The following is a 13,352-nucleotide window of genomic DNA, read 5'->3' on the forward strand; positions in this document are numbered from 1 at the left end:
CCCCCCCCCCCCCCATTATATTGATTTTTGTGTTGATTCAATTATTTCTCGTCCGGGACGGCGGCTAGGCATACCAAAAACCATATATGCTTGCGGTATGTTACTTTGGTTGATGGATTCTTTGGAGGAACTCTTAGATGGTTTGGTTGGATGTCGCCTGACTCTTTGGGGAACTCATCTTCATGCAGAATTGGACGTACGCCAGCTATCCTATGAAATGATCAATGCAATGTATCTTCCTTCTTCCACCAACTAAATCTTGATATGCTATTTCTTTTATTTTGTCAGATACAAACTTGCGATTTAATTTTGGTAATTGTCTTACGCACTGATGACAGCTAAAGAGCAACTCCAGTTGTTTTGGTCAACTTACTTGAGGTTGAATAATCTGGTCGTACATGGTATATCCGTATAGACACTTGAATTGAAGCTGAACATGCTTGAATATGTTCGAACTACAGATAAAAACCACAGCTCAATATCAAACAACATTTATCAATAATTAGAACTGAGAGACATCAACAAAAACAAAAGCGAAATCGAGATATGTAACTAACAACAGCATGAACTGAAATTGAGACAACATTAACAAGTGACTGGAACCGGAACATCAACGATAACATAAACCGGAACTGCCTACATAGAATCAAGCTAGGCTTAGTTGTTTGCTGGTGTAATCTGATGATTAGATCAATGAGCGCAAGTTGTGTAAATTCTAGGAGACAAGATAGGCTTGAGTTACGGGTAGAATGTGAACTTTATCCAAACTCACATTAAGATAAATAAAACCAATAGAACAAAAGAGTAGTGAAGAAGAATAAACTAGCGATCTGAAACTTGAGGGTACAGAACTCAAAACCAAAATTTATTACAATAATAATTTAGATGAAATCTCACAATACTGGAACAATGTTTCTAACATATAGAGGATTATGTATTCCCCGTATATATATACGAGTTGACATACCTATTAGGTCACATATACACCCATATTAATTGGAACATTGGTGACGACAAATATAATCAAATAAAGAGAGGATGATCATACACACTGTTTCTTATTCTATTTTAGAAAATTGGTAGCAAAACTCCAAAATCAATAGAGAGAGTTATAAGTACAACAAGTAGCAACAATGGAGCCAATGCAGATGACAAGAGATGGTAGAAGAGTAGCATTCAAGAGATGGCCTCGTCCCAAGTATCCTCCCAATGTTATGGTTACATCCGCCACAACCCGAGCCAACGTTCCAGCTTCTGTCGACAGCAACCCTCCGTTGTATGTTCCTTTCGACAGCCTCGATGACATTACTCGCGATAACAACGACAGATTCACACCTAACGAAACCAAACAAAAAAAAGGCATTAGAAATAGGTTGGTTTTTTAAAGCAGAAAGCAGAGAGTTTTGTTTAGTTATTATACCTTCGAGTACTTCAGCAGCTACGAACATAACGAGACCTGAGATCACATATTGTGGTACAGTGTATGGAACAAACAGATTGAAACTGAAGAGAATCCCAAAGAAGACGATGATCTCAGATGTTAAAAGGATTTGCCTGTGAGAGAGAGACATTGCAAATCATCACCAAAATAAATATCAAAGTTTTGGATTCAATCATTAGGTATACAAAACAGGATCAAGCTTTTTAGATCAAAGAATTATATATTTGGTTTGGTTTGAGCTCGGGATTCCAAGATTACCTGTCTTCAAACATATTACTGATGTAACTTCCAACCAAAATGTTGATTGGCAGCACCGTGAGACCAAGGCAGGCTAGGAAGATGGCAACAGAGCTTGTTGACCAACTAAAGTAGTATGAAGTAATGACACTAGACTCTGACAGTAGTATTTCCATTGCGTACTTGAGCATGAAGTAGATCAATAGTTGAACCTGACGACCAAAACCGCACGACAAAGATTTCAGTCGCGAATCATATCTATCAAAATTATGTATTTTTCGAAAACTGATGATGGTACCTTAACAGATGGAGTAAGAAGTTGGTAAGCTGATCTGAAAGAATTTGCAGGTTTGTGAGAATCTTCTTGAGATTCTTCGCTTTCATTGCAGTCCTCTTCATCTTCTGGGTTGATTCCTGAAGTAATCAGCAAGGGCTTTCGAAGACCTTCTTCGACTCTGCTACTTTCAACTCTATCTGTCACTGCATCAACCAAGAATCCAATTAATTAGTTTTTGTTACAATAAAAAAAGGAACAGCTTTTACTATCAATAATCTTTCAAAAGCAGATTACTTGATGTTGTTTCATTTGGATTGGTTTTTTCTTCATCCTCTGTGTCACGCAATGGCTCTTTAAATGATATGCATAGCCATACCAAATAGAAAAGCCAGGCCACAGCCATAACCCACCCAGGCAAAGTAGACTGATTAAATGTAAACTTGTAGAACTTGAATTTGATTTGGAGTAAACCAGCAAGCGCGGGACCACAAGCCATTCCAAGTGCACTAGCACTCACAAAACCTGCTGATGCCTGCATTCGGATTCTCAAAGGCACACAATCACTAATATATCTCCGGTTCACAGCTCTTGCTGATCCCAACCTGCAAATTTAAAGGGTTAGTATTCGTTGTAGAAAAGGTTTACTCTTTCACACGATTCATAGGAAAATGTTTTAACTTACCCACAACAGACACGGCCGAGTAAGAGAAGCGCTATAGAATTGGCATCATAAGCCAACGCATACATTAAGTTTCCAATAAAGAGCGCAATGCTGCTAAACACAAGAGGTTTGAAGTAAGATTTGTTGGACCACGCGCTGAAATAAACTGATGAGAAAACTTGAGCGATAGCCATAGATCCAATGACAACACCGCAAACCGTTGCTGCAGCACCAAGGCTCATTGAATAGTCATCTGCTGTAGGGACGATGATATAAGTGTTGACCATGTACAAAAATGTATTTCCTAGATTCAGGAGTAACGAATTAAAATGGTAAGCCCGCTCATCGATAGCATCCTCTGAAGGAGTCACCAACTCATCTTGCATGATGAGAGCATGTTGTGCCAAGAAGTTAAGGAAATTTGTCGAGTGCGTTAGCTTGTCTACTGCGGTTTTTATTGCCTCAACCACTGGATCCTGCAGTGTTCAAGGCATGGATTAGGATTAACAAGAAAAGCTAAATAGAGGAATCTGAATTTATATATTTGAAATGTAGTACCTGAAGAGGAAGAACGGGTTGGTCATAAATTGAATAAAAGCTTCCTTCATTTTCTTGAAGCTCATGAAGATTGCGTGAAATTGCCCCAACAACAGCTCCTACACCCTATAAATTTTCCATACACAGAACACATTTCAGATCCGTAACAAGAAGAGCCTACAGATGAAACAGTGAAAGAGTGGTAAGAAAAAGTTAATTTACCACATGCTTAAAGACTTGTTGAAGCTGAGAGTAAGGATGATTAGCTCGGGTCTTCACGTAATAATCAGCGAATCTATAGCCAAACCGTTTGTCAAATTTCTTAAGTATCTTGCGCAGACCAATGGCGTTAAGCTCAACGAACTTCAGAAGCTGAAGAAGGTCTCGTCCAACGTCTCTGTATGATTCTCGTAGCTCAACAATTTTTGATATATCAGGCTGCTCAAGTATAGCATCATGAGTTTCCCTCAATATGGCTAATCGCCCTGCGAGCAACCCTTGTTGTTCCAACATGAAAAGGACAGTTGTCTCAATCTACAAAACGATGAATCACTTTCAATATCTCGAACAATTTTAACACTATAAAGGAGTTCCATGTGATCATCATCAGAATGGTTAANGCTCATCGATTGCATCCTCTGAAGGAGTCACCAACTCATCTTGCATGATGAGAGCATGTTGTGCCAAGAAGTTAAGGAAATTTGTCGAGTGCGTTAGCTTGTCTACTGCGGTTTTTATTGCCTCAACCACTGGATCCTGCAGAGTTTTAAGGAATGGATTAGGATTAACAAGAAGAGCTAAATAGAGGAATCTGAATTTATATATTTTAAATGTAGTACCTGAAGAGGAAGAACGGGTTGGTCATAAATTGAATAAAAGCTTCCTTCATTTTCTTGAAGCTCATGAAGATTGCGTGAAATAGCCCCAACAACAGCTCCTACACCCTATAAATTTTCCATACACAGAACACATTTCAAATCCCTAACAAGAAAGAGCCTATAGATGAAACAGTGAAAAGAGTGGTAAGAAAAAGTGAATTTACCACATGCTTAAAGACTTGTTGAAGCTGAGAGTAAGGATGATTAGCGCGGGTCTTCACGTAATAATCAGCAAATCTATAGCCAAACCGTTTGTCAAATTTCTTAAGTATCTTGCGCAGACCAATGGCGTTAAGCTCAACGAATTTCAGAAGCTGAAGAAGGTCTCGTCCAACGTCTCTGTATGATTCTCGTAGCTCAACAATTTTCGATATGTCAGGCTGCTCAAGTATAGCATCATGAGTTTCCCTCAATATGGCTAATCGCCCTGCGAGCAACCCTTGTTGTTCCAACATGAAAAGGACAGTTGTCTCAATCTACAAAACGATGAATCACTTTCAATATCTCGAACAATTTTAACACTATAAAGGAGTTCCATGTGATCATCATCAGAATGGTTAACATCTAAACGTTTCATCTAATAAACAGAAACAAAACCTCTGAGATGCACGGACAATAACAATTCAGTGAGAGTAGTATTCGAATAAAATCATCTTGACGTAACAACATACCTGAGTATCGAGCATCCTTGAGAAATCTTTGAGAACATGGCGAGGATGTTGAGATCCGCCTTGGATTTGTTCAGCATATTGCTTCACTTTCTTCTTCATCAATTTGTAATTGATGTAATAGCTACAAGGGAAACCATCAAATTATCATTTTGATCACAAGATAGATTAATAAAGATGCGGCTAAAACCGAGATGTCGTATGAAAATGCATACCCTCTCCATTCATCAATCTGTTTCCGCTGCAAATATTTCCCAAAGGCCACCATCTTTTTATCGCATAGAGCAGCAGAGCACAAAGTTGTAGATAAGAGCCTGAGAAGAATGTCGAAATTAGAACACCCTGATACCACTTATATATAGATTTTGCATTTTTGTCAACGTTGACAAACCAAACAGAGAATGGGTTTTGTGGCATACGGAAAATGAATTAAATACAAATACATAATTATATTATCTAAAGTCAATATAGCATTCATGAACAGTCATCAAATCCCAAAATGGAAAGGAGAGAACGAGAACATTTCCAAAAACATTCTTGACACATTCAAAAGCTCCTGAAGACTTAAGATATACAAATCAATCCACAACAAGCCTTACCCAATGGAGCTAACCAAGATATTCTAAACTCAACCTCATCACTACACAAAACAATCTCACATTTTACAGTCAGTAATCAAGATAGTCACAAAGAAAGCTATACAAATAGATTCAAGAGGCATAAGCACAAGTCAGATTCAAAGGATTAACGCGAACCAGCTTGAGGAAGTGAAAGAAAGAGTCAAGGACCAAAAAAAAACAATTTGACTCGAGCACGAAAAAAATCATAAAGCATCTAAAAGGAATAATCCTCAAATGGATAGTGAATTTGCTGAGTAATCTGGTAGTGCTCAAGCACAATTACAAATTACAGTTATAGAAACCAAATCAAGAAAATTTCCAAGTTACACTTTCTATATAAAAAAAAAACACATTTATAAGAAAGTCAGCGGCTAAACATGGCTGGCTATATCTCAATAAGCAGCCATGTGCTTAGAATGATACGACCACGCAGAAATCAATCACTGAGGACATTAAAAATACCAAATCAAATCAAATCGAAATTTTTCGAAGAAACAATCAAAAACTCATCTCATTTTCTTACTTTTAAAACTCTTGCATTTCAATTCACCACGATCCTTTTGTTCTCAGCACATAAGCCAAAACAGAGATCTTAGTTAAAAAAACTCATAATGTTTTTTTTTACCTCTGGTCTCTCCTCTTGTTCTTCTTCTGATACAAAATGCTGATGTTTCCTCGAGAGATCTTATACAGATGAAATCTCTGGGGAAAAAGGATTAAAATAGTGCAGCTAAAGGGATCAGAACACACGAGCTTAGCATTAAGGAAGGCCTACACAAAAAAAAAAAAAAAAAAAATTTGTAAATATTAAAACTATAAATTAGATCTTAGTGGAGTCAATGATAAATGTATTTCTAAAGCAGCCAACTTGCTTTTAGTAGGCCAAATTGGGTTTGCCCTGTTAAAGAAAAGAAAACTCCACACCTAGCAAACATATAAGAAACGCCAAAAAAAGTTTTAAACTTTTTCTAACGTGGAGTCGCATCCAACCTTAGATTCTCTCTTCTTTTGTCAATTTTTTCATTCTCTCTGAGCAAATCAAACAAAAAAAGGAACACAAATGCACAAATTCAATACCTAAAGTGAGAGAATTGATTGGAAAAATCCAAACTTTGTTGTCCTGATTTTGAGAAATAGATGACCATCAACGTGACAAACCTGAAATAAATAAATAAAAAAACAAATCTGGATCAAAAGATCGTTCTTTTATGAGTTATACAATACAACGAAAAGAACTGAGAAAGAGAAACACAAACCCCAGAAGAAGAAAAGCTTCGATTTTTGTGTAGACCCAAAAGAACCCAGAACGACAAGAAAACAAAAAGAGGGAATCTTGGAGAGAGTCTGGGGACTAATTGATCATGGGGTAGATCGCAGAATCTTATAAGGAGTAGTTGTAATGTGATTCATCAATCTCATACGCATTTACTCAGATGGACCCAATCATTGAGGACAACAAAAAAAAAAAAAAACTTGAACATCAAATCGTGGCTGCTGCCGAAAGTGTCCTGAATTTTCATGTTTTTAATAATGAGGGCTTTTACGTAATTATATGAAACTTCTGGGGGGGACAAAACCTGAAATTTCGGGGTCTAATTGAAAATAAAACTATATAAGTCGGCCTCTTATGGAAAAAAGGAAGTAATTATGTATAACGTTGTTCTGATATTCTCTGTCGTTATAGAAGATCACATGATTTAATTAAGCATATAATCCGAAACTGAAAACGAAATATAGAAATAAAATATTTTTACAACTTCTTTCTTCGATTTGATGTGTATGAAATGATATAAATGAATAGGCATGGAGTCGTGTATAGTAGTGTAGATGTGTCCCGTATGGCCGTATTCAATTTGTCTTCATCTTCTGAATAAATATGTCATGGACTCTCATTACGTCCGTATTCAATTTTTTTTATACATAAAACGACACAATTTTTAGTTGGAATATTTAAATAATTAGGTGGCAGATATTTTTTTTCATATTATTGCTTTTTTAATATAACCATCAGCAGTGAGGACAAAATATATGAGAGAACTTGTTTTGGACATAAAACTTACCAAGAATAAACATAAAACTTGAATTATTGTTATGCAGCCACATAAATATATATTAAACTCATTTTGTATAAGTTTACCTACAATATTTTTATCTATCATGGATTAGTGGTCTATCATGGATTAGTGGTCCAACCCAATTATTGTATTAAAAAACGTGTGCAGACTAATTTTTTAATTACCATATCTGTGAATTGTGATACACTACACATATTTTGTAGATATTTTAATACAGTATATTCAAAGTTCTAATAGTATATTCTGATATAGTTTAACTTATTTAGCAGCAGAAGGTCATTGAAGTTTTAAGAACATAGGAGTATTAATCTAATATCAATAGCAACTTTTAGAGTTTGAATCCTAAGTTAATCTGATAAGTATTCATCTAAATATCATCATATAATAACTTATTAATTAAGCCGCATAACATTAAAGTGCTTTTACGACGCCTATAATTTATACAGAATATACATGTATATATAACTTTGCATGGTGTCAGATTTTTCTTGATTTACTAGGAATCATATTAAATAACTTAGTATAAAGCATAAATTGCTAAGGCTGCACTCATTATTACGCGTCTACATTTTAGTGGTCACCATAATTAAATCTTATCTTTTGATTTGCTAAGGTTTTCTTCTCTGATGCAGAATTGAAGAAAACGCTTTATGACTAGAAGCCTAGAAGCTAGTGTGTGTGTGTCTAGTGGCATTATGAGTTCACGACATGTGTGTTTGACACCAAACTCTACTTTTGAATCCATTGCCATGTATAAATTCTAAACGGCCGGAAAAGAATAAAAATAAAAAAATAAATAGCTAAAGATAAAACCAAAGCAAGTGCAGTTGTGGACCTGTGTAAGAGAGAGTATGAGAAGATGACATGCAATGCTCTAGAAGCTAAAGACGATATCAAGAAGAATCTAAATCGAAAAAAAAAAAAAAAAAATCTAAATCGATCTTTAATATGTTTGGTGATCTGATACTCACTAGCTAGCTACTTCTTTTGAAAAAAATGAATATATAGTTTTATTGCTATAATGATTTACAAATATATTAAAGTTATAGGTGGTTTGATTACAAGGTGATTGAGATCAATACTACCTCAAAAACAAAACTTCTATTATATCTTTCGAGACAATGATTTAGTGCATTCATATATGATATAACCGGACCAACGGCTTTTGACGCACATAAAACAGTAATTTGGTTGTTTTTGTATTAATCTGCTGATTGATTGGTTCAAAACAACTAGAGAAAGTAATTCTAAATATATTAAATAACGAATAGACGTCAATATTTTAAGAGAATTTTATAATCAACATAGTGAACGTTTACAGTGAGTACAATCTACAATAGTCAGAATATAACCGATCGTCAATTATTATCGATAAAGATAAAGAAAAGAGTTGTAACAATTAACAACCACATGTTTGAAACCATCAGAAAGAAAAAAAAGCAACCACATGTTTTGCGTCTTTTTAGGGATCTTGATCCGAATTTGGCAGGGAGCTGAATTCGGAATAATTTGGCAGGGATCTTGATAACTAGACTAGACTCTTTTGGGGCCTCTCATTGACATTACAGGAGAAGGTTGGACCTATAACCTCAGGTCCTTTTGTGATTGTACGTAGTCTTACGTAGCAGATGCACTTGGAGGTGGTGAATATACGGTGGATTCTGAGCAGTAGATCAAAGTAAGAACGTTGTGATTTGATTTGCTGCGGTTAAGTGTTTTTACCCTCTTGACCCTAAATTTGACTGGCATAATAAAGCCGTTTTGTTTAATGGAAGGATTCCACGCCTTCATTTGCTGTTCTGGTTGTAATCGGTTTATTTATAATATGGTATTTTTAAGGAAAAAAATTGAAACCTTGAATAGGGAAAAAGAAAACAAAGTAATTGTGGTTTGCGACAAAGAGAAAAAACACTAGCACAATGAAAAACAATTTGGATTTTATTCAAAACTCAAAAGAGAAAAAAAAGTTTCAAAACACTAGCACATTAATCTCTCATAAATTTTCACCTCTCAATCTCTCATAAGAGAAACAGAAGATGCCGTAACTTATAAGAGCCATAAGCGAATTGCATGATAACCGATCTAAGCCGGGTAAAGAAAGAACAAATTGTATAGGAACCAAAATGATCATAAAGCAATTGTATGAAGACCGATCTAAACCGGGTAAAGAAGAGAACAGAAACATAACCGGATATTTTCATAGTCAAACCGGAAATTTTCATGGTTTACAAAAACAGAAACAGAAATAGAAACAGAAACAGAACAGAAGCCTCCTTTGCCAGCTTCTCGTTGCTGCTTCCACTAAGTAATTAACCTTTAAGCCTTTTTAGATCCAAAAAGGCAAAGGTATTACATAGTGAAAGGAGCAAAAAGAAGCTTAGAGCAAAGGCAAAAGGCTTTTCCCCTACATCTATCTAATCACATTTCAAACACACTTACACATATCTTTTTTCCTACATTGTTCGAAATTATATATATCGACATAGAGACAAGTCTTTCGATTCCTTATATTTTACGGTTTACCGGTGTTGGACTTTACCATTCTTAAGATACTTTGACTTGTAGAAGTTCATTTTCCCTGGTGCAATGATCTTTGTTGCTCCTAAGACACACTTGTGGTACGAAAAGTCTTCTGTTGTCTCGTCTATTCTTACAACCTCAAAGCAACGGGAATCTCCGTGCTTCGAATGAGCGACCTGCATTAAGAAACCGGGTCAGGATCTTTTACGTTTTCAAGGATTCTGTTAGTTTTTTCTTCTTCTTTTTTTTTTAATATGATTTACCCGGATTCCTTGGAAGCCTGGTCCGATCTTCTCAGCCATGTTGGGGTGGAAGCACAAAACCATGCTGACAAAAGTCTCATCTCTCTCACTCAACGGAGCATTGATTTCGTAACTGAGATGTCAAAAAAGGATGAATCTTTACGGTTCTTTGAACAGAAAAAAAAAAATCAAAAATCAAAACTGAGGTTGTGTTTTTCGACTTACTTGTAGAGTATAAGTTTCAGTGACCGGGAAAGATTCTCAATGTCGTCCCATGTAAACATCGTTTTAAGCTGTGACAGAGAAATCCCTTTCCCATTGAGTGCCTTGAAAGCTTTGGGGAATCCGGTATCAAGCATGTTTAATGGCTGGACTGTGAATCTGTCTGATTTGTGCGTAGAGCTTGTTGCAAGCTTTGTCACTGTCTTTAGAGGTGTGCTACTCAGAACTTCATACACATCCACCGGTGTAGTAAACCCATGAACCTGATGCATGCATAAAGACACTCATTAGACCATTGAAGTTTTGATCAAAACGGATTAAAAAAGTAAAGTTATTTAACCTTTGGCGAAATGATGATTTCGAATTGATCACCAGTTCCAAAACCAGGAACTTTTCCCCAAGCCAAGGCGTCGATAGAGCCTTGAAGCTGGTCTATGACACCTTCCTTAGCAGCTTTGAGAAAGCATTGACTTGGACTCTGTCGAGATTAAGCAAGCATTAAGTATCAAATCATATCCAATATAAGCTTGGTATAAGGAAAATAACTTGGGATTAGAAACATACCGAGAAGCATGCTTGAGTAAAAGGTGCAGGAGTGGACTCAGCTTGTCTTTGTTTACTCCAACCTTTGGCGTTTAATGCCACAAATTCTCCGGTAATAGAGAGACTATCAGCTACGAGAAGCAGATGTTCTTTTAGTATTGTCTTACCGGTATCTGACACCGCAGACTCCAAATTCTGCAGCCACAAAATAAAAAAAGCACTTAAACTATAGAAGCTGCAAGACCAAGAAAACAAAGAAATTGTTAAAGAAACCGATACTGACTGCTACAAAAATGTTACGTCCAGCGTCTATTCCATAAACCGAGCAGCATTGTCGGATATTATCAGGATGGCTTCGGCTCCAGTCTATCATGTCCATAATGGGAAGACAGGTTTCTAAGAGAGTGCTCCAACAGTTTCTTTTTCCTCGATCTCCATACATTGTAACCCTCAAGTAAAGCTCACCTGCCACATGATCCCCGTTCCTTTTTGGAGCTTTTGGACGGTCAGTCCACAAAACATCGACCTTTTTAATCTCTTGGTAACCTGCAAAAACAGATGACAGAACTCATAAGAACAATAATAACAAAACAAGAACTGTTTAGCTTGGCTCGTCTTTTTATTCATCCAATTTTACCTTTGACAGGAGAGTCAAGAAGAAAAGGGATTAAAACGAGACGAATAGCATCCAGTTCCAAAGAGGAGTGCTTTGAGGCTTCGGTTACAGTCACCGTGATGCAAAAGCTATCATCCTTCATTGCCTTGTCGTCTGAAGAGCAGCGGTTCCTAATCCATAACACATAAATGTATAACACATCAGTGTCTAATGAAGACATTAAAAGCTATATAAAACATGTCTGCTACAATTTCAGGGATGTTCTTACGTGCTTTGTATATCCAAATAACCTAGATCAAGCTTCAGTTCTCTGATCCTGCTCTTGTACTGCTCGTTTAATGAGGAAACAACAGATTCTGCGTTCAGTTGTTTCTGCTTTAGTACTTTCTGTGAAATTAAAGAAGAGGTTCATTAGAATCTGTTCATAATCATATATAGATGTATGTGGCTTTATGTGTGTATGAGTTTGTACCTCGGAGATGTGAAAATGGCAGACCCACGGGCTTAATGGTACTTCCGTGTTAATACTTGGAGAGAATCTATGAACCAAAGAAGACAATAAACATTTGTTAAGAGATTCTTTTAACCAAAAAAGATTCATCAAAAAGTCAATTGAAGTTACCAACATTATCATAGATGTTGAAACGATCTCTGAGAAACTAAGTTTCTCCAAGTGGTTCTTGATCTCCAGTGCCCCGTATTCAAACCCGTGCTTTTTCTTTGAAAGGGTTTCAGACAAATACAAAGACACAGTCTGTTCTCGTTGACCTTTCTTTGATCCACATTCCAAGGTATTCTGTAGAAAGAGATTAAAGGCTAATTAGAGAAATGTAAAAGATTCAAGTGTAAACGACAAAAGAAATCAGGAAGAAGAAGACCTTAAGATTCAGAAGCGGCGAAGTTTCAAGAAGGCTGACTGGCTGGTCCAGTGCGCTGTAAGCTGCCTCAGATAATGCACAAGCAGAGAGTGACCCAAGTGCTTCACCGGTGATTTCTTCAACGGGACCATCAGTCTCGTAAGTAAACTGGACTACCTGGTTCCCGAAAGAATTTCTCACTGTACCATCATAAGCAGCGTATATGTCCCGCATGAAGAACATCAATCTTCTGCTCAGTGTCCCTGGGAGATCAGCATTACCACTGAATGAGCTGTCACGACTTGTAACTGAATGAACAAAAGATTCCAACGGATTCAGACCCGTTAGAAACGAGTTCTCAATGACTCCATAAGGAACATATGACTCAGTAGCGGTTTTGTCTTCTCCCTTTCCACCGCCGCGAAGTGGACTGCTGGGGTCGTTCCAAGAAGCACAAGTCAGCTTGCGCGGAAACCCAAAGGACAAAGCAACTGCAGAATTCTGCAGACCAATACACATACTGTGCTGAACCAGCTTCCCAATATTACCTTTGCTACCAGCTTTCGACATGATCAAAAAAGAATTGGATTGGTCGCCATACCTATACGCCAGTGCCTGAACATCTCTGTAAGCATCCTTAAAAGCACTAACTGCAAGTTTGCTTAATCTAGCTGATTTTTGTCTATCATAACAGAACCGGGCCAAGTCCCCAACTGCATCCTCTTCCTCGTCCTCCCCATTATCTGCAAGAAGATCTCTCCAAGATTCAAACATTAGCTGTTGCTTGTTGCAGACTTGTTCAGCTTCCAGCAATCCGTATCTAATCTCATCAGTCAAGTTTTTACGAGACTGCGGATCAGAGGAAAGGTACAAATCCGCCAAGGACACACTCAATCCTCGCATCAACAACCACTGAGATAGCATTTCTTGAGCTGAATGGATGATTTCAAGAACTTTC

At 36.9% G+C, this 13,352-nt stretch overlaps 2 protein-coding genes across 3 annotated transcripts in view; both read right to left on the reverse strand.

Annotated features, from left to right (window-relative positions):
- LOC104752965 (SPX domain-containing membrane protein At1g63010-like) lies at nucleotides 993-6,802 on the reverse strand. Of its 2 annotated transcripts, XM_019238550.1 has the most exons (14): nucleotides 6,576-6,802; nucleotides 6,398-6,477; nucleotides 5,945-6,023; nucleotides 4,915-5,013; nucleotides 4,703-4,823; nucleotides 4,196-4,507; nucleotides 3,993-4,097; nucleotides 3,774-3,909; nucleotides 2,638-2,956; nucleotides 2,250-2,557; nucleotides 1,977-2,158; nucleotides 1,700-1,890; nucleotides 1,421-1,554; nucleotides 993-1,335 (listed from the first exon to the last, which is right to left on the reverse strand). In XM_019238550.1, the coding sequence occupies exons 2-14, from the start codon at nucleotides 6,462-6,464 to the stop codon at nucleotides 1,097-1,099; spliced, it is 2,292 nt and encodes a 763-aa protein (XP_019094095.1). In that variant the 5' UTR covers nucleotides 6,465-6,477; nucleotides 6,576-6,802; the 3' UTR covers nucleotides 993-1,096. The 2 variants fall into 2 exon arrangements, with proteins under 2 accessions (XP_019094095.1, XP_010473528.1); XM_010475226.2 differs by lacking the exons at nucleotides 3,774-3,909; nucleotides 3,993-4,097; nucleotides 4,196-4,507; ... (3 more) ...; nucleotides 6,398-6,477; nucleotides 6,576-6,802 and adding exons at nucleotides 3,175-3,279; nucleotides 3,376-3,701 and having other exon boundaries at nucleotides 2,638-3,092.
- The window catches only part of LOC104752966 (DNA-directed RNA polymerase IV subunit 1-like), an 8,743-nt gene continuing 4,956 nt past the window's right edge, over nucleotides 9,566-13,352 (reverse strand). The window contains exons 10-20 of the mRNA XM_019238610.1: nucleotides 12,416-12,675; nucleotides 12,164-12,333; nucleotides 12,010-12,076; nucleotides 11,806-11,924; nucleotides 11,559-11,707; nucleotides 11,205-11,467; nucleotides 10,943-11,116; nucleotides 10,719-10,856; nucleotides 10,382-10,641; nucleotides 10,178-10,289; nucleotides 9,566-10,090 (exon numbers count right to left, since the gene is read on the reverse strand). Of these exons, the coding sequence (XP_019094155.1) occupies nucleotides 9,914-10,090; nucleotides 10,178-10,289; nucleotides 10,382-10,641; nucleotides 10,719-10,856; nucleotides 10,943-11,116; nucleotides 11,205-11,467; nucleotides 11,559-11,707; nucleotides 11,806-11,924; nucleotides 12,010-12,076; nucleotides 12,164-12,333; nucleotides 12,416-12,675 (1,889 nt within the window). The 3' untranslated portion in view covers nucleotides 9,566-9,913. The remainder of the gene's footprint in view (nucleotides 10,091-10,177; nucleotides 10,290-10,381; nucleotides 10,642-10,718; nucleotides 10,857-10,942; nucleotides 11,117-11,204; nucleotides 11,468-11,558; nucleotides 11,708-11,805; nucleotides 11,925-12,009; nucleotides 12,077-12,163; nucleotides 12,334-12,415; nucleotides 12,676-13,352) is intronic.

The sequence above is a fragment of the Camelina sativa genome, chromosome 16 (genome assembly GCF_000633955.1).
Source record: "Camelina sativa cultivar DH55 chromosome 16, Cs, whole genome shotgun sequence".
NCBI classification, from domain to species: Eukaryota; Viridiplantae; Streptophyta; class Magnoliopsida; order Brassicales; family Brassicaceae; genus Camelina; species Camelina sativa.

Bases quoted from the DNA above. Each gene is read 5' to 3' on its own strand.
- LOC104752965 (XM_019238550.1), bottom strand. From the start codon at position 6,464: ATGGTCATCTATTTCTCAAAATCAGGACAACAAAGTTTGGATTTTTCC. The intron at 2,159-2,249 runs GTAATCTGCTTT...TGGTTGATGCAG, and splicing joins TCCAAATGAAACAACATCAA to TGACAGATAGAGTTGAAAGT. The intron at 1,891-1,976 runs GTACCATCATCA...TTTGGTCGTCAG, and splicing joins TTCTTACTCCATCTGTTAAG to GTTCAACTATTGATCTACTT.